At 40.9% G+C, this 25,572-nt stretch overlaps 1 protein-coding gene across 3 annotated transcripts in view; it reads left to right on the top strand.

Annotated features, from left to right (window-relative positions):
- LOC105939709 (roundabout homolog 2) overlaps window positions 1-25,572 on the top strand; it is a 113,251-nt gene that overhangs the window by 806 nt on the left and 86,873 nt on the right. For all 3 annotated transcript variants that reach the window (XM_036149570.1, XM_036149569.1, XM_036149571.1), the window contains one exon: window positions 17,475-17,801. In XM_036149570.1, coding sequence (XP_036005463.1) covers window positions 17,475-17,801 — 327 coding nt within the window. The remainder of the gene's footprint in view (window positions 1-17,474; window positions 17,802-25,572) is intronic.

Here is a 25,572-nt window from a genome sequence, read left to right as displayed (position 1 = left end):
TGTGTTTAGCCGCGTTTTCGCGACGCGCTCCCCTGACAGCCGCGGGGAGCTGAGGGCATCCTCCCCACTCAAACGGATCAGGGAAAAAGAGAAAATGTCACACTCGCATTCATTTGTATAATGCTGAAATGCAACGGGTGAATGCCAAGTCAATTCACATTTTCAGCGCCGAAGTTGCCCTTGCCGAAATGCCATAAGAAAAAAAAAAAGTAATACATTTTAACTCTCCCTCAGTGAAGATGTGCGCAAATTGTCTGTGGCACTGACCAAACAACCCCCCCCCCCCCCCCTCAATTCCCCTGACAGTGCACGGAAACACACTATTAAAATGCATTTTTAAGCTTATTTTTGGTTGCCTCTCGCAAGGAGATTAAACGTTTTAACCATTGCTTTAATAAGAGCTTTAAAATCCAAGCCTTAATCCAAATGTAAAATAAAATAAGCACTGGAATGTTTTTTTTTTATATGTATACATAATCTCAAATTATGCAAGATATTGTGTTTCCCTTTGAACAGAGCAAGTATTTAAACCAATTTAGTGAGAATCCAAGATAGTCAGTTCAGTTGCTGGTTATTTTTATTAAGTCAACACATTCCTACGTTTTTTAAGCCTTTACAAAGAGATGCTGGAGAAGGCGACAGAGTGACTGGGGTTTTTAATGGCTGAATGTTGTCCTGCCCCTTCCAAGCTGTTGCTGCACACTGCTGAACAGTTGGCTGAAAGAGGGCTATTAGACTTTCCCTCTGCTTAACAGAGGAACAGGTTCAGGTTGCTTGGATGTATTTGCGGTTGTGAAGGGGCCACTTAACAAGCGCCACCTATCAGACGTATAAAGGTAGCAGTGTTTTAAAAATTACTGCCACGCCGTTGAGCAGCAACTGATATTAGCTTGTCATGTTTGTCATAGCAAAGCTATAATAATCTGTGAAATAAGCAGCAGAAACAAGCCAATTTCTCCCTGACTTTAGATGGTAACCAGCAATAGGAAAGTCTTTCAGTGGACAACTGATGTATAACTTTGTTTTATGGGGACTTTTTTGCACTCACTCTTTTCTTCTTTTGCTCATATTATCAAACCATCACTTCAATTATCTGTTGATTCATCACCCTTCGCTAAAGAGATGGTCGGCATCTGGCATCCACACCACATCAAATGTGTGCAGGCACACAGGCTTGTCTATTTTATCCAGGTTTTACAAAGTTACAGTTTCATGATTGACACATTTTCGAACATACTGCTCCTGTTCCCTTTAATGTCTTAAAGCCCTTTCAGTGGGATGGTAGCGAGAATGCAGGAACTGTGTTTTCTCTGTCCATACAAAGTACAGATTAAGGCAGCACCGCCCCCTCTTCCATCAGTTGCTGAAAGAATGCTAGCAAACTTTTTGCTTGCCTAAAAGAAAGACAAATTCAGTTTTTTAAATATATCTCAGGTCTGGAAACATAAAACCAGAAACCAAGCAAACTGGCCCCTTACCTCTTTCAGGGTAACAGTGTTTTAAAGAGGCTGAAAGCAGGCTCTACCAGAGCATATAGCTAATTCAACAGCAAATATCAGCTTGTTGCACTTATGCAACTCAATACAGAGCAGAATGGTAAAAAGATATAAAACAGCATGCGCAGCATGCAACTGACTACTAAATTTAGCAGTTGTTTTTTCTTTATTTTTAGATAAGTCTGTGTATGTCAATCAAAATGACAATAAGCAAGGTATAGATTTTTAACTGTAATAATCAAAGTGGTTCTTCTACATATAAAGAAACAAAAGAAAAGAAAAAAGGTTTAAAAAAAATCAAGATTGCCACCACTAAAGCACACAGACAGGTTATAATAATCAATGTACATCTCTTCTAGTCCAGATTTTCTTAAAATTTCACTACTGTGGTTTCAATGACAAAGTGATTTTTTTATGACTCTCCCTACTGTGTTTAAATGGCTCATTCCTAATTCTCTGAAGACAATATAATGGACAGAACAGTAACAATTTAGCTTTTTTAATCATTTGGACAATCTGTCTCTCAGGAGTCAGAAGACTGGTAAAAAAAAAATGCTTTATTGTATCTCTACAGCTCTTTACTTTTTCTTCCCATTGATCAGTTCCAGTCCAGATTCATAAACAAACTTGAAACAGCCTGTAAGTTTAATGCTGATTGAAAGATACAAAGCGGATGCCGGCTCTAAATTGTTTATTCACTAACAGCTAGCCAATAATAGACTTTTCAAAGGGCTTACGGATGATTTGTATCTTGACCTTCTCTTAATTTTTGAATTGAGTTCCAAAATTGCTGCCAGACAAACACTTTAAAAGTGCTCCAACACTTTTGTCAACACAACCGGACAGTGACCCAAGAACTGTTTATTATCTTTCTTCAAAGAGGGGTTTCAAACATAGGTTTGGGTGCCAGTATAGAAACACAGAAAGGAGTGATCTGCTATTTTTTCTAGTCTATCTTTCAGGGCCAAACAGAAACTAAAAACTGCAATGATATTTTTATGAGAAATAACTATGCTGTTTTTTTTTTAGTCATTTTCTTCTTCCCATTCTCTATGTTTGAACCAGTGGTTTATTGCCTGAGGGGCTGTAGTGAAAACTCTCCCTCTCTGAGTGGAATCCGGTTGAGCTAAAAATAGTACCAATAGGTTGTATGCGTTGTCCAAGCAGTTCCTCTACATGGATCCAGAGAGTTATGTCAAGCCCCTAAAGCAAAAAATGATAATGCTTTAACAGACAAACTTTATTTTAAGGAGAAATGTCATGGGATTTTAATATTGCAAGATCTCCTTGCAGCTCCGGTGAGCAGAAATCTGGAAATATACAGTCATCAGCCATTTTATTAGGCACATAAGTTCAATTTCCTGTTATCTCAGACTGTGACTCAACCAATCGCATGACATGACTGTAACTCATTTAGTCATCTAGGTGTAGTAAAGACTACTTTCTGCAGAATAATGCTGGGTTAGTGGTCTCAGAGTGGCAGGTTGGAGCTTTTCAGAGTAGATCCACTGAGATTCTAATGTAAAAAACCGGTTATTTGTATTAACAAACAATGGTCCCAAAAGAGTAAATATCCACTAAAGGCAATTGTGTGAGCAGACTGGTTGGAGAAGATAGAAAGGGAACAGTAGCCCAAATGGCAACTCTTTACAACTGAGGTATGCAGAACACCGTCCCTGTAAACAAAACACCTGGAGGAACTGAGCATCATTTAAATGCCCGTGCCAACCTGCGTGTTGTTGCTGACCTTGTACTTTTATTTATGGTGACTACCCATCTTCTGGTTGCTGCTTCCAGCTGGATAGTGCAGCGTTTCACAAAGTTAAGATTATCTCAAACTACACCACCGGTCAAAAGTTTGGACTCACTTTTGTCACTCAATGGCTTTTCCTTATTTTCATGACTTTCTATATTGCAGGTACACAGTGAAGACATCAAACTTATGACTCAAAATCATATAGAAATATTTAGACCACGGTCTGTGTGAATGCTCGATTGTGATCGGCTGCAGGGTGTCCATTTAAAAGCTTCGGTTGTCCTAAATTGTTGTGCTGGTTCGAACGCTAGCTGGTGACCGCAAGACAAGTTACCTTGGCAAACACGTCACATCGAGAGATATTAAATAATTCTCTCAGAAGCTTCTTGTGGAAAATGTAGGATTTCAACAGTGAAAAAAACACAGAAGTATTAATAATTGATTTTGTATTTATTTATTTTGTACATGACCATCGTATAAGCGGGATGATGCGCTTCGAGGCGTCCATTATTAGAAATTAATGTACATTATCAAAAAACGCCCTCTGCTTTGCGTCAGATGGTTCACGCCTCCACACCATCCATTCGTTTCTGATGAAGGACGCCTTGTCGGGCAATTGTGAAATAACTTTTTTCCCTCCCTCTGTTTTTATGTCTGACCTCTGGCCTTCTCTTAATGAGCTTCACGAGGTTAGTCACCTGAAATGGTTTTTCAACTGTATTGAAGGAGTTCCCAAGGGGTGATGATAAAAATAAAGACAAACCACTGAATGAGAAGGGGAGTCCAAACTTTTGACTGGTAGTGCGTCCTCTCGAAATCCTGTGGCCGCCAAGGTCCCCAAAAGAACAGATCTGGAATGCGGTTGCGCAAATGTCAGATGCTATCTTGTCAATATGGAGAATGATCTCCAATCTAGACAATCTAGACATTGTTAAATCCATGTCACAAAGGATTAGGTTAATCTTGAAATGGGGTCCGAACACGATCAAAGCAAGGTGTACCTAACAAAGTGTCCGGTGAGTGTACAGCCAAGCAGGTTTATATAAGTGTATCACCGTTGTCCTTCTCTTTCAGAGATAAACATGTGTCCTCTCTTAACGTTAAAGGCAATTTTAACATCCTTGCCTTCTGCCTACATCCATTAATCTGGAGTGGCAATCTCCTCTCCTCTTCACCTCTGTTATTGTGCTCGTTCCCATCCGTAATGTGTGTAATTTGCACAGAGCACTTGAAAAGAAGAGGATTCAAACCAGCTTCAAGTCCTCCGTTGGAAAGCCGATGAGACGGTGGCAGATATTGCCCGGTCTAACAAGACGGGCTTTGTTTATGTTGGTGTTCTGTCAATCAGCTCCTCTGCGAGAGACCCGAGATGTTCCCCAGCAGTTTTTGTCTCTGTTTTCCCCAACCGCTTAGTGATTGTGAGGAAAACAACAAGGATTTATTGGTTGCAAATCAACACAGCAGCTCAGCGTTTTTTTTTTTTTTTTTTTTCAGAAACACACACAAAAGCAATTCTCAGTTAACAGACTGGGGGAGAAAAAAAAAAAAAAGGTCTGATTGAAATTAAATCTATCTCGAGCTGTGTTCAGATGCAGCTGCTGTGGAACTAATCAAAGCTGGTGTTTCGTGTCCTTACTCCCCCCTGTGGGGATTCCTCAACGAAACCTCCTGTTTCGTGAAACCACTGCAGACAATTGCCCGCAGTTGTCCGACGTGCCTCATCCTTATGTCATGTCGCCGGACGGTGACGTCGCCCCACTTCTGGTACAGTGGACCGGTGATTTCATTTAGAGATCAGATGATGGACGAGGAGGACGGTCGCGTTTAACAACGGTGGGTCGATGCCAGAATAAATCAGACATCGCTTTCTCCCCCCCTTTTAATATTAAGTTTCCTGCCCTTTCTCTCTCCCTCCCCGCAGAAATTACATGGCAATCTCACAAGAAGTGTTTTGATATTTATTTTTTTTGGCCTTTCCAAATATTTAAATGAGCTGAAATTAAAAAAAAAAAAAGGACGCGGAGAAATCTCAGCAGACAGCCACCAGCCCCACAGGCCGGCTGCCAGCCTTCTGCTCCTCGCTTCACTTGTGTGTAAAGTTGGACTTTGAGTTTCCTGTGAGTTGCTGTTGTTGTTGTTGCTGTTTCTTCTCTCAGATAAGAGGCTGTGAGCTCAGACAGGTCTAGGTTCTTGTTTCTGTTTTACCCTGATTCTGGCAGTGGCTGAAAGGCACAGAGATCTGAAACAAAAAGCGTCTCTTCTCGAGGCCCTTAATGTTTTTGCGCGTTAGCGTGACGGAATACGCTCCAACCCCTTAGGGAGGAGACGGGGCTAATATTTGTAAATACTAATTGATGAAAGGCGCCCACAGTCCCTCGTTATGTAATGCTCCAGCCATGAGCCAGAAAAAAGGCCTTGATCAACAGGGTCTTGAAGACGTGATCTCGATCTCCCTCACAGCTCTTAGCCTACTTATGCAGTGTTCAACGAGGCAGACATGAAGAGACGCCGCCAGCAAACACGTGGGCGCGCGTCAGCGTTTGCAATTAAGACCGATGCGATAACTTGTCTATCAGTGCGCAGAGTTGCGCTAATGGGCTTTTATTCAGCTGAGCTGCCGCTTTTTCCCTGAAATTCTTTTCATTTCCTGAATAAATACGGGAAATCTTACAGATCGGATTCAATTGAAACTGACCGGGCATTTAATCATCATGAGCAAGCATATCTGTAGTATGACGTTCACATGGTACGACAGGCTTGAGGAAAAAAAACACGGCGTCGTAGTGTTTATGCGAAGATTGAAGCAGTGAAAAGCGCTTTCTGCCGGTTGACCAGCAGCACGAGGAAACAGGCGGAGGAGGTGATGCCGCCTACCTTCCAAAAAGCCGGCGTAGACCTCAGTCACCCTGACGCTTTCTCTGGAAGTTCAATAAAAGGACTTAAAGTGCAGGAGAGGCACCATGAAAGATTTTGGAATAAATCACAAACCCTCCGGGGGTCAATGTTCATCAGATTCATGCCAATCATTTGACCATCGCGCCAGCAAAAAGTAAAAGATGGAGGGATAATTTGGAGTGATGAGCTGACAGTTAATTGAAGTATTGGGTTTTGTTGTGTTCTTTGTGAATTAAATGCCCGAGCTTTAAATGAGTAACCAACATCAGCCACCGTCTGGGAAGAAGAATAAAAGGACAGATGTACGGATAAACTAATTTTTATCTAACGAATTTTAAAGGGGGCACTATTGATGAAAAGGAAGGCTTTTTAATGCCTTCCTTTTCACACTGAAATGCAACTGCAATGCTTTGGTCTGAATGCCTCTTTAATTTACCCCCACATTCCCTCTTTTGGCCCCTGTTCTGTGGTTTGTCTGAGAGCACACGGCTTGAAAAATTGGACCCAAACAGAGTATAAAAATATCTATGCAGCACCTGTACAGACTAAATTTTTATTTTCTGCACTGCTAGAGACTCCAAGTACAAAACAAGATGTATTTAAGGGCTAAAAATGTGGATTTCTCCTAATACATTAATGGATAAATGTAATGGATGGGTGTATGGTCTCCCTTTTCTTTGCTATATTTCCTTTTTCAATACTTGTATAGGTTTGTAAACCACTTAAATCAGGTTTTAAACTTTTTTTATTATTTTTATTTTATTTTATTTTATTATGATATTAACGTATGAGTGCTGTAAATTGGTCGCAAAACTCGATTCTGAATTTGACACCTGAATTGCCTTTTCCTATTTATTCCTTAATCATAGGAATATTTGGCCCATCTTTGATCATGCCTTATTAAAAATCTTAATACGCTTAGATTGGTCAAACCTTCTAGCTAGCAGAGTAAAGCTGGTGCTCATGCAGGCAAGATTTTTTAAAAGTGTTCACATTACGCATTATTCGTCATATTTTTTGTATTTGTCGGGTGAATGATTTTACATATATTTTTTTAAACTTGCTTTTGTTAGTCAGAAAAACTGTTGCTGTGCAGTTAATGTTTGCTTCATGTATAAACATGTACATATAGGTACGACTAAAATAATTGAAAACAGATCAAACAAAAAAAAAAAACGTATTCTTATTCTTGTCTGGAATGAGAAAGGCTGTTAGGTTTAATGTAATTGTATTTGAGAAGCACCCTTCACTCCAACATGTTTGCTTTCTTTCTGGATAACCTTGAGAGTGTGGGCACATTCTCATTCATCAAACTCTCTTGGTTTATTCGGCAGCTCAAGGTTGGCTGCCATTCACTCTTATGGCTCATCAGGACTCTGTTTCGCCCCTGGATGTTATAGTGTTTAAAAGCTCTTCATGGACTCGTCCTCGCTGACAGAACACAACAGAATGAAGTGATTTTTTTTTTTTTTTTTTGTCTGCAGGAGTTTAACAAGGACTTTTGCACTTGAGAGAGTGTGATGCAAGGCTTCGGTTTAATGGATGTCTTTTAACAGTGAAGTTGTGAGTTTACTTGCAGTCAATCTCACGCTAAATTCTTTAAACGTAGTTTTATTTTTTTCCTCAAGAAGCTATAGTAAGAGACAATCCAAACAAATATAAATGTAGCATTTTGAGATCAGTAACATCGTGAATGAGCGCAAAGGGAAGATATCATCATATATGTTAGAGTCATGAACCAGAATAAATTGTAGTCAGCCTCGTCGTTGCTTTCTAAAGCAGAGAAACTTTATTATACAGTTACAAAACAAAGTATTCACACCCCTTGGCATTTAAATTTTGTTTGTGATGTTTCAGGCTTATTCTAAAACCAATTTCAGTTCAGATTTCCTTTAAATATTTTAACAGACATTGTTGTAAGTTTATAAAAGTTTATAGAAGTATTAACAACTTTTGCCACTACACCCTAAATCACACTGAGCTCAAGTGCATCTAATTTCCACTGATCATCCTTGAGATGCTTCTGCAACTTGACTGGAGGCCACCTCCGCTAAATTTAGTTGAACAGAGCACATCGTTATCTGCATTAGGTTTCATAGCTGATAGTCCCTATCAGAACACAAGCCAAGCAATCAAAGTGAAAGGAATATTTGGCCGACCTTTGAGACCGTGTTGTGTAAAGGGAGAAGGATACAAACAACAAGCACTGCAGTCTCCATTATTAAGAAATGGAACAAGTTTTGAATCTCTAGGTCTGGTCAGACGATTAAACTGAGTAAACAAGGACGAAGGGCCTTGATCAGAGAGATGACCAAGAACTCAGACCTCTAGTGTTCCCTTGCGGAGATAAAACCTTCCAGAAGGTCAAACATTATTAACACCCTCCTTAGATTAGATTAGATTGGATTCAACTTTATTGTCATTAAATCTGGTTTTCATGGTGGAATGGCCAGCCAGAAGCCAAAAACGCCCTAAAAATAAAATTTTCCCTCAAAGCACCTTAGACATTGTCAAACCAGGCAGAACTAAATTATTTTTGCCTGGTATAGTTAAAATATGGCTTTTTAGCTTGATTTCCAAGCCGTAATGTCGTTTAAAAAAAACAACAAAAAAAACAAAAAAACAGGAAGTGCTGGTTACGTGGTCAACACTATTCCTTCTTTGAAGCGTGGTGGTGGCAGCATCTAACCTGACACAAGCCAGACGCATGTCGCTCCGCCTAGCTCCACTCACATACATCTGGGACACCGCCATAGGAATTGCCTTTTTTGAAGGCAGGGCCTTATCAAAAATTCTTGCATATGATTGGATAAGCCACTTGTCTGTCATCTTTATCGACGTGCTATTTCAATCACTCACACCGAAGCCTAACCCGTGACGCTGTGAGAGCGACGCAGGAAAAAAAAAAAAAAAAAATTTATGTGTTTGCGGCTCTAGAGGCACGCGTTTTATTGACAGTGAGCTGACAGGAAGAGGGGGGAAAACAGGCGGCAAAGCACCGCGGGTCGGAGTCGATCCCGGGCCGACCGCGTCGAGAACTAAAGACCTCCTAATATGGTTCGCGCTAACCGCTAACCGCTCAAGGGCGCGTCCGCTGCAGATGCGGACGCACCCCTGAAAACAAAACTTGCCAAATCCGGTCGGGAGAAGAGCGAAAACATCGTTTCCACCAACAAAAGCCTTCAGAGGCGTTCTCTGATGTTCTTTTAATGAAACAATATTAGGTAGATTGGACAACACGGAAGAAATAGCAGCATCAATGTTAACGCTTGCTTCCTCGACGAGCCGCCATTGCTGTCTGAAACAAAACAGTCTCACGTCATGGTCGCGTCTCCACTATGTCACATCTATGAAATGCCAGCCCTGCGTCCTGGTTGGCCAGACCATAAAATTGGTAGGAGAAATCCCTTTCTATGGGCGATGTCCCAGATGTATGTGAGTGGAGCTAGGCGGAGCAACATACGTCTGGCTTGTGTCAGGTTAGGCAGCATCATCATGCTGTCAGGATGTTTTTCTGCAGCAGAAACTTGGTGGCCAGTCTACATGGAGGGTGAGGTGACAGCCGGCCAATAAAGATAGGTGCTTCGAGAAAACCTGTTGTAAAGGACGCTTACAGAATCCCAATGTTTTGAGGTACAGTTTTTTCTTTTCCCACTGTGGCGAATTCTCAACACGTCGAGCTCACTACATTGCACTTTTAAATCCTAACAAAAGCTACTAGTTTGTTAGGTCTCCAAACTATCCCAACTGGAGTTCCTAACCCTTTGGCAACCTGCGGCTGCCTTCTTGGCTGCCTTGTGCTACCCTGTTCTCCCCTCACATTGTTTCACATTTCTCAATTTCATTCATGCAAACAAATATGAAAGAAAGAACGCTAAAAGCCCAATTGAAAAGCGAAGGTTGTAAAAATGATATTACACGCACTTTAAGTGGCACTTTTGGACTCATGTTTCGTCGATGCCCTTCCCTGCCTGTTCATCCCTTGTAGATTTAAAAGAATCATTTCACAGCAGACTGCACAGATTCGTTGTTTTAACACAAAGTCAAACTCCAAATTCCCGTTTGCCCTCGGATATCCCCGGGGCCCCCCCCCCCCCCCCCCAATAACGGCTCTAATGGGCCGTGCTCATGATCCAACTAAACACACACCTTCACAGAGATCTCCATCGGCGCCTGTGACATTTATTTTTACCCGTGACACTTGCAGGGTTGACGGAGTTTCTTTTTAAGCTGAAAGGTGCTTTCAAGTGCAGCACCACAATCATCCTGTCATGAACCAAATATTACTGTGAAAATATTCCCTCGCACAAAGAAAATGTGCTTCTGCCGAGCCCAAAGTGGCGTGGACTTCTCACTGATTGCACACTCGTCACAGGAGCAGGTTGTTGCTTGTCACTTTTGGTCAACAGGAGCTGTTTGTAATTCCTTATTTTTTTTGCTATGTCGTCTTTACAGTGTGCCCCGTTGTGCCGCCTCTACTAATAACAGCCGTATTCCTAGCAAATGCTTATTGACTCATTAATGATCAAAGAGTGAGAAAAAAGTTTTTTCCTCATTCCGAATGTTTTTGCCTTTTTCCGAGGCGTCTAAGAAGCTTCTGATTCTTTCACAGGCAGCTATTGTCTCTTCCGAATCGTGGGAGATAATTAATGCACAAAAAATTAGTCATGGTAATTTATCTGCTCTTCAAGCTGACTGAAATCAACAAGGACTTCACAGTATCCGTCCACACACACACAAACACAACTTAACGTCGCAAAACAAAACTACAACCACAACAACTAGATATGTGGATATCTAAAACATTAAAATAACCCGTGGTTGATGATGGATGGCATCGTTAATAATGACTTTAGGTGTTTGGAGTGATGAAGTGACATGTGTAATTATTCTCTGCTCCCTAGTTTCTTACTTAATCCAGCCATCCAATGTCTATAATCACTTATCCTCGTAGAGTCACAGAGTGGACTCATTGGATTTAATGATAATTCCAATGAGAATGATCTATCAGACCAAAAAAACACCTCCCTTCATTGTTTAGTTCTCGACCCCAAACCGGCTCTACGTCAAACAGAGCTCTTGTCAATTAGTGCCGCATTTGTACAAACCATTTTACGGCAATGCACATACCAGTTTTTTTTTTCCTTTTTTCTAGTTCAGTAGAGTCAGTGGTTATAAAGAGCTAAACCCTCACGTAAAATTTAATTTAATTTGATTCCTAAACATCTACAGCAAATAGAACAACAGAGAGGAAAAGGGTTTCAGGGTGTTTTTTTTTAGCCTATTTGCCAAGATGTCAGGATTACCCATACAGAAAAGACTCAGCATTGTCTACAGTCAAGTTTCAATATGTGACCAATCTGAGCGTGTTAATAACTCTGATATTAGCCATGTATTTAATTAACTATTAAGGGGGAGGTATTTTAGTGATTGTAAGTTTGTCCAACTGGAGTTTCTGCAAGACAGCAAACATACGTATGCTGCTTTACCACTATGTATGAAGAATGTGCTATATATGAAATGTACTTAACTTTATCGGTTGTTTCTAAATATATATATGTCTCAAGACACGTGACTACAGTCTGTAACAAACTCACGTCCTGCTCCTGCTAATAAAGTTTCACTGCAAAGCAGTTTTCTGAAGTGCAAGGCTAATGTTGCTGTGTTTGTAAGGTTCCAGTAATCTGCGTGTGTATAAAACCTACACTGCAAAAATGGATCTTAAAAATAAGTAAAATGTTCTTAAAATTTGTGTTTTTGTCCTAGATTTGGATTTTTCCATTTTATGTGGAAAAATCTTATTCTATTGGTAGATCATATTATTTACCTGCTCAAATCAAGGAAAATACACAATTTTAAGAATACTTACTCATTTTTAGTTCCGTTTTTGCAGTGTAGAGAGCTTCGCTGAATTCTTAACGTAGTTCTTTGCTTTTAACTTCGGCAGAGTTAACTAGTGTTTGTGTAGCTTTATTGGACATTGTGGGACGTGTGAGCACAGACCAATGTAGGTCATAAGAAACAGACTGAAAGGGAGTTCTATCACTCTCTCATTGGCTGTGAAAGGCAAGAGGTGAAAAACCCATTTTGTTAGATAAGGAAAATAATGTGTACAGCCTGTGAAAGGTCTTTGTAAGCCTTGCAACTAAAAAATTGGTAGTGATTTCTTACGCTTAAACTCCTCACCACAATCTGGTAGTCCAAATCAGTAGTGGTTGTAGCTGACAAAATTGCAAATTGAATTTTGTGTAGTGTGTAGTATTGCGTTGTTAAAGTGTTTAAAATTAGATACATTTCTGTTTACGTTTACACTCAAGGTCATGCTGTCTCCTTACTGATATATTGTGTACGTCTGCATGTTTTCTGGAAAAATTGTTTCTTTTGTTGTTAGAATTACACCGTTAACTACTGTGACTATTTTCCTGAAGTGCATGAACACCAGGCATTTTTCTGTCTTTGCTGGTAAAATGTCTGATGGGCTAGAACACAGATGTGCACAATAACATATAAGAAATAGGAAAATTAACATTTCAATATTTGCAGTTTGACTTATTTTACTTCAAGAGACGCGTCTGTTTACTTCTCCACATCAAATATCGTTTGTATCTGCAAGGAATATGAAAAGAGCTGCAGCACACAAAGTATTGCATGACTTTGTAGAATGTTTATGGAAGAAAATGACCTCTCAGACTTGGCATAAAGATATAAAATTTAAAACTGAGCCCTCGGGAGTGTCCCTGAGCGCCCCTGTCATTGACTCTGACACGGCAGCCAAACTGTGCTCGTCTCATGATTCATTGTGACCCAAAAAACGTTTTTTTTTTCCCCAAATGTGCAGCAAGTACATTTTTCCGAGTGTGTCACAATCGCTGTGAAATGACTCTTTGTATTAGCTGAATGTGACCCATTTGCTCCAGTTACATTTGGGAGGTCTAGAAAAGCTGTATGAATATTTCATCCCGTCCTCTTCCTGTGTGCTCTGTCTGCAGCGGCCTAGCACACAGAGCTCCGTTGATTAAACATTCTGAAAATTGGAGTGACATTCATGTAATGCATGGAGGAAGAGACTTGTGAGTGTTTGTGCGCACTTTTGCATCTTATATTTTAAACTGACTCGGCGACACACAATTTTGCGTGTCAGATGCTAAACGAGTAGTTGGAACGATGTTTAAATGGACTGGGAGACTTGCAGATGAGGCAGACTATTTCTCCTGTTTCTTCCTTTTAGCATTTTGAATATCAGCTTACAACCCGGTTATAATCCACCCCGACCTTTTTCCTGTCTAAAAATTGCAGATTGCTGAACATACAGAATGTAGTTTTGCCTTTTTATGCCCTTTTATCAATAGCTGAAATATTTTGCTTCTACATGTTATGTAAATAAATTAAAGCACTCATCACCTCTTCTGTTTTGTGCTGAAGAATTGTGTCCCCTACTGCTTATTCAGTCACAGAATAAGCAGTAGCAACATAGCATTTAACAAAGTTGAGCTGGGGTCTGCGCCCCGTTTCAAGAACTCGGAGGACCTCGTGCTACGACAGTGCATGTGACACAAGGGTGAGGATGGCGCAATTGTGACACTTTTGGCTAACGCCCCGTTCAACGCGTTTAGTATAAACCTAGCTTTAGGTTTATACTAGACCTAAACTGTCTACTATATAAACTGTCTTTTGTAGTCTGTAATCTAATTGTTTTTAATCACAGATTTCCCTGTAATTAGACCACCCATCTTCATATCAATCATAAACAGCTGCTTTGTTCCCGCTGAAGCAAAGTGTTCCCGTAGCTTTTCACTAACGGGGTGACTTCTGAAATCAGCTCCCTGCAACGGATTGTATTTATGGTTATCAGAGTAAAGGAGGCCAAATATGAATGAAAGTTTGCCTCACTTTTCAGATTTATATTTGGGTTGTGTGTTTTGTTTCTGCTTCGTGTCGGTCTATCGCATCAAACACCCCTAAAAACATCTAATTAAAATGTGAAATAGTTCAAGAGGTGCAAATACTTGTGATAAGAGGTGCAAGCTGCTGTATGTGAAAGTTCAGTAATGCAACACGTCATTGCATGTACGGTATAAATGCTGACGTTGTCATCTTTTTAAATAGATACAAATAATTGACGTATTTTTAGAAATGTTTTGCCAGCAAATCATGTCTTCTCTGTCTCTGCTGATCAAAAACAGTGTCCCCACACCACGATGCTGCCACTACTATATTTCACCACCGGGAAAGTGTGTTCAGAGAAATGTTCAGTGTCCTCCAACGCGAACGCCTTTTAATAAATATGTGACTTCTGAGGCTCATTGGTTGCGGTGGATTTTATTTAAGGACACTGGTCTTCGTATTAGTCTAATGTGACCCGTTTGCTCTGGTTACATTTGGAAGGTCTAGAAAAGCTGTATGAATATTTCATCCCGTCCCGTTCCAGTGTGCTCTGTCTGCAGCAGTCTAGCACGCAGAGCTTCATGGATTAAACATCATAAAATTGTAGCGACATGAATGTACTGCATGGAATAAAGAGTTGTTTTGTGTGTGTGTGTGTGTGTGTGTGAGTTTGGACAACTTTGAACCTTACCCTTCAAAAGACTGAGGTGACATTGTATAATTTAGTCAGTCAGGCACTGAATGTGTTGCTGGAAAAATGTTAATTAGATCCATAGAAGGGAGGGATGGACAGGAGAAGTTGTATATATGACTGCTCCACGAAAATGTTTTCTTGATTGCATAAAGCGTCATCCTTTTAAAATTTGTATAAAGACATGAAAACTGAATGCTGAAGGCAATTATGAATGGATGGCATCTAAATGATTTAGACGTGCTCTTCTTAAACAGTGTCTGTGATCAAATCCGCAGACACTAAAGAGGATAACGGTGGGATTTGAAATCCTTAACGTGCGTTGAAAACACCGTTGAGTTGCAGAGACCCTGTTCTGGTGAAATACTATATGATGTGTTTTGTGTACCCAACACGGCGGCGTCACATGCTCTATGCAGAAATCACACGATGATATCTCAGGGGATAATCTCTCCGGCTTCAGATTTAGGCTTGTCTGCTTCTGTTTAACACGGTGTTGTTTTTACACCAGGATGCCCTGAAGGCGCTACGGCACATTTTAATGGCTCGATTAGTATTCACCCACGGCCCTCGCTGCTGTTTCAAGCTGTCCTGCTTTGTGACCCAGGAGTGTCAGCTGCGAGCACTTAGATCGCTCTTTAGATGTTTACCTCAGGTTTCTGCCTTGGTGGCGACTGCCGGTCCGCCTGGATCAAATCGGCCCTTCAAAAAGGCTTAAATCTGCTTAAAGCAAAAGTGCACGTTCATCCCGATGCCTCCAGTTTAAGTATAATTTAATGGCAGCATGTGTGTCATTAGGTTACTCCCCACTGCTCCTCTGCGATGATAATGGGGATTTTCATGCAGTCTGGATCACGCGCTGACTTTAATGCCACAGACAGAGCCGGCTTAATAAATCACTGATACAGTGACCATTTTGTTTCCTTTTTTTCCTTTGTCCGAAAAGAAAAAGCGAGAAAGAGTGAGCGGCCATCTGCTCCTCAGAAGCGACCTAAAAGCAACGGCGTTCTGAATTATTCATTTTTTCTGACTGTAACACAATGTCGGAGACATTTGGTCGTGCTCTGAGAGCTTACCTCAGGTCTCGTAGCAGTGCGCCTTTCGCTCAGAGCCAAGCAAAAATAGTAATGGATCTCCGGGGAGTCGAATACAGGACTTAAACTATTTCCCTCTGCCTCTTTTGCTTCTTTTTGGGCCCTTTTCCCATTAAATACAAAGAATTCCCAGCTTTAAAGCTTCACACCAGCCATCTTCTCCACATCGGCTGGAGTTGAGACACACAATTTGGCCGTAACCAAATCACATTAGCGATTGCGTGATCAGTGCAGGTTGTCTTTAATAAAATAGTGAATGGCTGTGGATAGTGTGCATAATATGCCTTAATGTGTGCTCATATAGGAGTAGTGAGTAGAAGTTTAAATAGGGCCTTGCAAATGTTTTCATACCCTTGTTTTCAAGTTACAGCCACAAACATTAACCTGTTTACTTGAGATTTTCTGTGATAGATGATGGTGTCTGCGGGTTACATTAACCAATGGATGGGCATGTTTTTATCCATTATACAGTTCATTACAAGTTCAACACAAATTAGGAGAAACAGATTTTGGGTCCAGACAAAACATGGAGAGCAGTCCAGATGAGTCCAGATGTTGGACGGCAGTTAATAGACAAACTCCTTTGCCATGACAGTAAATCCAGAGGCCCGTTGACTAGATAATATGTGTCGTAAGTAAGGAGTGAAGTCTGACCCTCTCTGCAGAGTGTGGTCCTGTGGTAAAACATCGTGAGCCCCATGCCAGTCATCTCTGTGTCAATGCCAATCATCAGAGCTGTCCCCTGAGTGCTGACAAGAGCCGGTTGCAGGAGGCATGACGTATGAGTGTATGATCTGAACTGTTGGCAAAACGGCCGGGTTTTCATTGTATCTTTAGGAATCCTCTCATGTTCTGGCTTAGATTTCTGATTTTGTGCACAGATCTGTACCTTGTGACACGGCTTGGTCGGAAACAAAACCCTCTTATGTTCAACTACTACTGTGTCATCGTTCACATCAGCAGCTTGAAGGTCGTCGACTCGTTGTACGCCACAGGATCTACATAAAGTGGATAATTGTGTGGCGGAAATGTGCATATCTGAACAGAAAGTCATGTCAGTGTCACAGGTTCTGGACTGCCCTTATCTGCTTTGATTTAAACCGTCTCAATAGGAGTTCTGCTTGTATGTTTCCTGCGGTTGTCCAACCTCGAGTTTGACATTCCTGCTCTAACGCGCTTATTTCCAGGATTGCCACGCTTTTACCTCCATGCATCTTCCCATCTGCTCAGCTTCCCTGAACCTGCTTCAGAAAGCCTCCCCATAGCATTATTCAGCCACCACCATGTTTCACCATAAGGAATGTTGCGTTAAGGAGGATGTACAGTTTAGTTTTCCCATCACATAATCTATTTACTAATCGTGTGATGTTTCAAGGCAATTTGTTGCAATATATTTTATGTGGGCATATCAGAGTATAGGAAGCTGAATAAAAATATAGATATCACTTTTCTGATTTTAACCTTTAGAAAATGTTATACATTGTTCTGTTTTTATAAATCACATACACTAAGTGAAAAGGCACATTGCTGGTAATGTGTCCTTCCAGCACATCACAGCATGCCTAAAGTAGGAAGTCCATATCTTTTGAAATCATTTGTTCAATGCGATGCGTTGTCACAGCTGGATAGCTCACATCTGCCCTCACCTCGTCTTTCAGGGTCCCGAGCACGATTTGAAGACGGCGCTCCTCGAATAGTGGAGCACCCCTCCGATTTGATCGTCTCCAAGGGGGAGCCTGCCACCCTCAACTGCAAGGCGGAGGGCCGACCCTCTCCCAGCATAGAGTGGTACAAAGATGGGGAGCGCGTGGAGACGGACAGGGACGACCCCCGGTCCCACCGCATGCTCCTGCCCAGCGGGTCGCTCTTCTTCCTGCGCATCGTTCACGGACGCAGGAGCAAACCGGACGAGGGCATCTACACCTGCGTGGCCCGCAACCTGCTGGGAGAGGCCATCAGCCGGAACGCGTCGCTGGAAGTCGCTGGTAAGGCTGGGTTATTGGTTACTTTAAAGTTAAAGCTATGTTTCACTGGAAGTCTAATGGTCATAGGATTTAGGCAGCTAATTATTCTGCATATGGAGATATGTTTACTGTATAGTGCATTCACTAAGGCCTGTCCAGGGCGTACCCCGCCTCTTGCCCAGTTACCATGAGATAGGCACAAGCACCCCCCGCGACCTTTCATGGATGAGTGGGTATAGATCATGAATGGCTGGATTGTTGCCTGGATTCAATAAGAAATACCGGTCTACGAATTTGAGCCTTATCTTAAACCTTTACTATGGTAAAGGATGCATTGGCTCTTTGCTGATAAAGCAACATGGTAAAGATTTTTTAAATCATAATATATATTGGTTTGCAGATGCACCTCTTGTATTTTACCTGCTTTTGCATTCATTCATTTTATTTCAGCTTCCTTGTGACTGTATCAAAGGGTTCGCATATAACTGACGTTCAGCTTAAGTGAAATCATTTAACAAGTTGGTCTTTTGCATCTGCCTTTTCTGCCAGTCACAACAGGGATATTAAATGCTTTATTAAATCAGTTTGTTTGTCATTTCCAGCATTTAAAGAAATGCTAGTAATGACAAACAAACAGAGCCTTTAATTATGTTGTGTCGTATATTAAACTTCAGACTGTTATTAGCGTTCATCATTAACTTGTATGAACACAATAACTGACTGAAACATAATTCACTGTTCTTGTAATTTCCTCAATTAAATTAAAAAAGGATAATTGTTTTGTTTTTTATTCTTAACTACATAGTTGTATATAAAGTGCATTAAAAGCTTGTACAAAACATGAATGTTTTGATGCTGTGAAGAGCCAGGGAATTAGAAGCGGGTGGGGGGGAGGATTCCCATGCCTCATCCAAATATGATTTAACTAAACCCAAACCAGCGATGTAGCTGTGTCTTCTTTTATCAAATCTGTTTGCTGACCTATAATCATCTAAATATTTTTAGAAAGCATGGCTATTTGGACAAATGTAATTTCCAAATGGACAAATTCTGTTAAATTATGTTTTTAAACACTTCAACTGCCCCTTTAATGAAAAATGTACAAAGATTTTAAATGGATTCAGCATAACATAAAAAAACACACAAACAGGACTTCCCATGATGCTGTTCGATTATGGCTATTTAATATTTTTTAGATTATTTGAATCTGAAGGTGGTAAATGAATTGCATGAGGACTTCGCACATGCCTGTGAAAATATTAGAGTTGAAGTAATAATTTTGTGGCTGATTTTCCATCTCCGGCTTTTGCAAAGCCGTAACCTACTGCTGCTGATTTTAAAAGCCTCTTCAAATTTCCCTTTAAAATCTCTGATCGGCAGCATTCAAAATATTTTATCTGGCCTTCATGCTCTTAGCAGTCATTAAACATAAGCAGTCATTTGTAACAGAAGCAGAAGCAAATCACACCTTGCATGTTGCCATGAAGCAGGCTTTTACTTTTTTAAAAACAAAGAGAATAATTTTGAAGGTAGCATTTAAGATGTTTTTAAAATCTTATATTAGCCATTAGCACGGTTAGCATTACTACCTGCAAACAGAACACCTTTCGTATACTCCCAAGAGCATTTTGATGTTTTCTTAACCCTGAGACTTCATTTCCGAATTCAGCATATTTCATCAAGAAAGTTAAGTCTCAAAATGAGACAGGAGAGCAACTTTACTGTGATGTATTCAGCATATACGTTATCCGCTACAGTGTTTAAAACTAGCAATCCACAACCCTGAATAGTATATATATATATATATATATATATATATATATATATATATATATATATATATATATATTTATAATATATATACTAGCAAAGAGATAACTGATCTTAACAGTAAGCTCACTGTGGCTGAGCTTACACACTGACTGCAAGTTGTAAAAAAGAAATGTAAATGTATTTTGCTTGCATTGGTTCTGCATTAGATTCTCTGTTTAGTGTAACCTTGAATAACAATACCATGGTATAGAGGTACTGTACTGTACTTACACAAAGATTTATAGCTGAAATAGATATTCTTGCTTTAAAGCTATAGTTGGTAATCCTATTCAGAAACCGTGTTTGTTATACTGGGTGAAATAGTCGTTCCATTCTGAGAATACATTGACAATACATAATATATTCAGAAAAAGGAACGAAAAAAATGATTTCTGTGAGAGCTGCAGACCTGTACAAACTCTGACCAATCCCTCCCTCCAAATGGCAGGGATTGGTCAGATTTTCGGTCCTGTCCTCGCCCCACTCTGTCCCTCAACGTTCCAGTGGTATCGCTTTATCTGTTGGTTGTCCCACATGCCAATCATTCAGAGGCGCTCACGTGACGCCAATGTGCGTGCTCATTTCCTGCTAGTTTCCACTTGCTGGCTGTGCATGCGCACCTTTAGTGTTTTATGTATCCGGTTAGCTTCTGTGTTAACTGTTCATTGTAGTTCATTGCACAAGGAGCAGAACCAAGCTGTGAAACTCAGCCAAATGGAAAAAAAACTTGGGTTACTTGCCGAATGAAGGGAACACTGCTTTTTTCTGATCCGTGTGCTCCTTCGCTGCTGTAGTTATCTCTCCTAGAATGAATGTTTACTTCAGTCAGTGTTTAGCCTAACATCTATGCTTATGTTTATCACAGCGCGTATGCTTATGCTTGACTTTTTGAGTTAATTGAATGGAAACAGGACTTCGCTGTGTTGCCAAGTCTGACAGCCCAAACACAACATAAAACCTGTTTAACTAAAAAAAAAAATGCAGCCCAAATCTCAACCTCTCTTGAATTCATGTTAAAAGCGTAGAAGTATTATATACATAATAAAGAGCACACCATTAGCGCACAACTGCACTGAAGTAGAGAAAAAAGGTCACACATACAGGCTCCCCACTAAATGTGTGTAAATCAGGCAACCAAATAGCTTTCACACACACAAGATCAGTCTCATGTTGTCAGGTTGTTATAGTACAACTTTTTTTTTTACCAATAGCCTTCCAACATCAGTTGAAAATCTGCCTTAATATAAAATTTCTCTCTCTATGAAACATTTTGAAGTTGATCAGTAGATCTTAGCTCATTTGGGGCATTTACAGTGTCCATTGCCCACCATTACCACTTCATAGTGACGCTTGATTAACCAGAGACTATTAATCATTTATTATATCAGGTTCGACAGATTCCACACATTTTAAACAAAATGAGTGCAAGGAGACATAATTTTATTTAAATGTGGAAGTTTTTTTTTATTTTAACAGCTATTTTGATATGATTGTCTTTTTAATTCTTTCTAGAAACTCACCAAATGTTGTAAAAAGCAGCCCAAATCTTAACAACCCACTCAAAGCTATTTTTCCAGCCCAACGTTTTCAAAAGAAGCTCAACTGGAAATCCTTTTTTTTTTTTTTTTTTTTTTAGATTTGGGGATTTTATTGAGATTTATTTATTTTTTGCAGCTCTGTTGGAGTGATCACAGAGACACTGTTCAGCGTGAAGCAAGAAAAAGTGTGCAAGCCTATAAAAATAGCCGGGTCTGCTCGGGCGTACTGTGTGCATTCCATGAGATGCGGGGACTGTGCGTGGATGTTTTATCCTCCATTGTTGGGTGTCGATTTCTTTTGACAAATGAATTTCTCACACTTCTCAAACAGGCACCCACAGCGCACCTGTCAATGCGCTGCACAGAAGGGCTCGCCGCGCTTCCTTGCCTGCTCGGAGCAGCTCACTGGATCGGTACATTTAAAACAATTTGATGGGAAGACTTCTTCTCGCCGAGCAGATTACTGGGTGACCTTGGTCGTAAAAACAAGATCTTTGGACTGATGTCCACAAGTATGCAGAAGTGATCCTTTACTTGGCTGCACTCGTTAGTTAAAAAACGTGATCAGCTCTTTGCTAGCGCTCATTTCAAACTGACGGCATGTGCGAGCTGAGACCCACGTATTGTTCTATTCATTTGGTAGATTTCGAGGTTTAATTGTTTACGGCAAATTATGTGATTCTGTCCATGTTTTCTGCATCTCAGAAATTAGGGGCCCCAGTACCTAGCTACTTTATCGATACCTTACAGTTTACAGCCAGTCCTACCACATGGGAGAAAAGTTGCTTAGCTCTGATGCACCAGCTGTACTGAGTTGTAGGAGGATAAGGTAGACTGATGCACACCTGAGTGAGGGTGGATGGTCTATGTGCGGCGTTTAAAAGCCTTCAGGGGGGATTTTATCTCCCTGGGCGTGTCTCGATTTACCTGGGCGGGCCGCCCAAGTAAAGTCTATGTATGGGAAACACTGTATACTTCAACACTTTGAATCTAAACAAGCCAGAGAAACAGTTACAGATCAGCGCTGAGGCTGCTCACTTGACTGACATGAGTCTGACATGAGAAAAAGCAATAAGGAAGAGCGAGCCGAGAACGCTGTTGCATGAGTCTTTATTGAAGCCAAGCACTACCTGCAAGGGTGTGCACTCCTCCCACTATTGTCAGTAGAAACTGGTCACCACTTGGGTATTATCTGATAGAGTGTGTGAAAGCATGGTATCCAAGACTGTCCAAGTGTTGACCCGTACCTATATTAGTCCCTTTGTCCATATCTATGTATGTCACACCTGTAACGTGCACAATGTCTATGAATCTTCTGCTATTTTCCCAATCACTGCTGTCAACAGCTCTAATAACGTGTAGCTTCATGTAAAATGTAACATATGGTGCTCCTAGCTAACCAGCCGTAGTGTAGAAACAGGATTACCCTAGCCTTACTACCATTGGTCTACTTTCATGCAGCTGACTGGCAATGTGCAACACCTGGTGAAAGAGGGCAGTGGGATCCTCGGTGGAGGAAGTGGCTGAGAGGAGCGTGTTGTCCAAGCTCACATCCATCATGGACAACACCTTCCACCCCCTGCACCAGACTGTAGAGGAGCTGAGCAGCTCCTTTAGTGTCAGACTTAGACATCCTGTCTGTAAAAAGGAGCTCTACCGCAGGTCTTTCATTCCTGCTGCTACCAGAGTATACAATGCTGCACGGTAACTGTAACCACAACTGTAATAACTAATGTGCAATAATCTATTTAATACACTGTGCTATAACCCATGCAATAATCCTGAAGAAGTGGCTTCTGCTGCTATCACCACCTGAATACATGTCGATACACATCTATATATATATATATATATATATATATATATATATATATATCAATCACCGTGAATGTAAATAAGACATCATATGCCCAATCCTATTTCTTTTTGTATTTTTATTCTTATTTTTCTCTTTTTCTTTGATCCACTGTATATATGAAGATTCACTGTATATAACTGATGCACCTTCCCTACTTTTGCACCTTCTCTAATGAGCCGATGTGGCAAGTGAATTTCTCCAATGTGAGATCAATAAAGCCTATCTTATCTTAAATTATCTTATCTTATATTAAATGCTTCACACAGCTGGATAATTTATGGTCAACCCAGTACTTTCTCTAGTATCCCAGTAAAGAACTTTAAACTGTCTGACGTGTATGACAGAAAAACACAGCAGTTTTGAAACCATAACTTTTTCAAAACCCTTTGTTCCATGAGACCAGGAACCGGCCCATACTTAAATTTCAAGGGAGGAAAAGAGGCTTGACGGCACGGTAAACTGAAAGTAGTGATTATCTGAGCCGAGCAAACCAGTTCAGATCTTCAACACATTATCTACTTTAATTCAGGAACTACAGAGATTTTGAGGATTAAAACAGTAAATAAGCCATCACTAATCAGTTATTTTAGGTCGGTTGTCCTGAACGTTGACGCCGGTCTGACAACCAACACAGCATCACATCTCCAGAGTCCAAATGTTATCATGGAAGCTCATGTATCCTAGCCTCTGTTTTTACCATTGTGTCTGCTGCTGAGCAGCGTGGTGTTTGTGGGAGGGTGAGATTTCTCTTATGTTGGCGAAGGAGCAGGGGCACGTGCCGTTGTCTATCCTTCCCGCTAATTGTGCCAGTGTTTCTCAACCCTGGGCTGAACCGCAGCGCTCCTTGGCATCAGGAGGATTAGTCAGTGAGTTGATTAGGGGAAGGAGCAAAACAGATTAGCAGGGTCGAATTGTCCTCGTTAAAAACACAAAACAGCAATTTGAGCCTGTTCCTATCTTCCACCATGCTGAGGTTTTACTTACCGAAGAGCGAATGTGTGTGTGTGTGTGTGTGTGTGTCACTGGCTGACCTCATCAGCAGCTGTGTCCTTAAAATAAAGACGCTCTGCAGATATAATGCATATCAAGAGCCACAAGGCTGTGCAGCTCTGGGACCAGATATGATGGCGGATACTGTCATATTGCCTCTTTTGAATTGTTGGTGATGAAATTTTGCTCTTTTTTTTTTTTTTTCCTGCTGCATGTTACAGCACACTGATATGGAAGTAGGGATGATTCACCTGCAGCCTCGCAGTGACTAACAACATTAATAAGTGCCTGTTTTGTTCTAATCTCTGTGCCTGCAGCCATCTGGGGGCATATGCTAAGAGAGCACGGTGGTGGTCCCGCCGTCCTCTTCCCCTCAGTGTGAGGTGGTGCTGACTGTGGGGTGAACGCTGACCCAATTAGCCGAGGCAAGGAGGCTGGTTTGGGGGGAACGAGGGTATGCGGTGTTAATGACGGGCCGGTTTTTAAGCCGGGGCTCTTGCAGAAATGCGCGAGGCGAGGGTCTGAGAACCAACAGGTGGGCGAAGGAAGAGCTTTAAACTCCCGCTGAGCGGTAATTAATACCGACGCATCTGTTCGGCTGTTCCAGCTCAGAGGAGGGATCAGGAGACGCTAACCTGCTTTTAACAACATGAGTAATTCATTCTTGTCTGTGAATGGTGCATAATGTATGAGGCTGCATGACTAAGACTTTTACACTGCCTCGCACTCGCAGGCTCTGTGATTTCTTTTCTTCTAATTACCGCAGAAACGGGACTTATTCCGCTGAACTGCGGGGTGTTGTTTGTAATTGCAGATAGCAGAGGCTTCACGTCGGGAAGATTCCTCTGTGTTTTCCTTTAAGTTTCTGAGCATACTTTTCAAATGCAGCGGCAGACAGAAATGATATTCCGGCGCACCACAGGGTAACAAAAACATTGTTGTTTATCTTGTCATTGCTTTGTCTGTTGAAGGTAATAAATCGGAGGTCTCTCACAGCTGGAGAACAGATGTGAAGAAGTGTTTAGCTTCACCCGAAGTGAAATGAGGCTGGTTTTCCTGGATGCGGTTCTTTGCAAAGGTTCTCATGAATTTCTGTGGATTTTGTTGAGATTTTATGTGAGAGATCAACACAAAGACGTACACAGCTGGGTAGCGGAAGGAAAATGATGCATGACTTTTTAAATATTTTGACAAATAGATATCTGGAAACTGTGCTATGGATATGTATCCACGAACCCTTTACTCTAAATAAAATCCAGGGGAAATTAGTTACCCTTAGAAATCACCTAATTAAACAAATAGAGTATCATTTTGTAATTTGGTGTCAATTTAAATTCAGCTGTTTTGTGAAGGCCTCACAGATTTGTTAGAGATCAGATGAGGAGTCTGAAGTGCCATTAGATAGTAAAATGAAACTCCAAACTTTGAACCTCTCATGTAGCCCACTGTCCATGATCCATTATCCAAAAATGGAAAGAGTATTGGACATCTGCAGGCTTACACATGGATGTCGCCCTAAAACGACAGTAGAGCAACAACAACAAAAAATGCCCATGGGCGCTCTGGAGGAGCTGCACAGGAGATCCACAACTCA

The sequence above is a fragment of the Fundulus heteroclitus genome, chromosome 18, assembly GCF_011125445.2.
Source record: "Fundulus heteroclitus isolate FHET01 chromosome 18, MU-UCD_Fhet_4.1, whole genome shotgun sequence".
NCBI classification, from domain to species: domain Eukaryota; kingdom Metazoa; phylum Chordata; class Actinopteri; order Cyprinodontiformes; family Fundulidae; genus Fundulus; species Fundulus heteroclitus.
The sequence above is the reverse complement of the archived record's forward strand: the minus strand, read 5'-3'. Positions and strand labels throughout refer to the sequence as shown.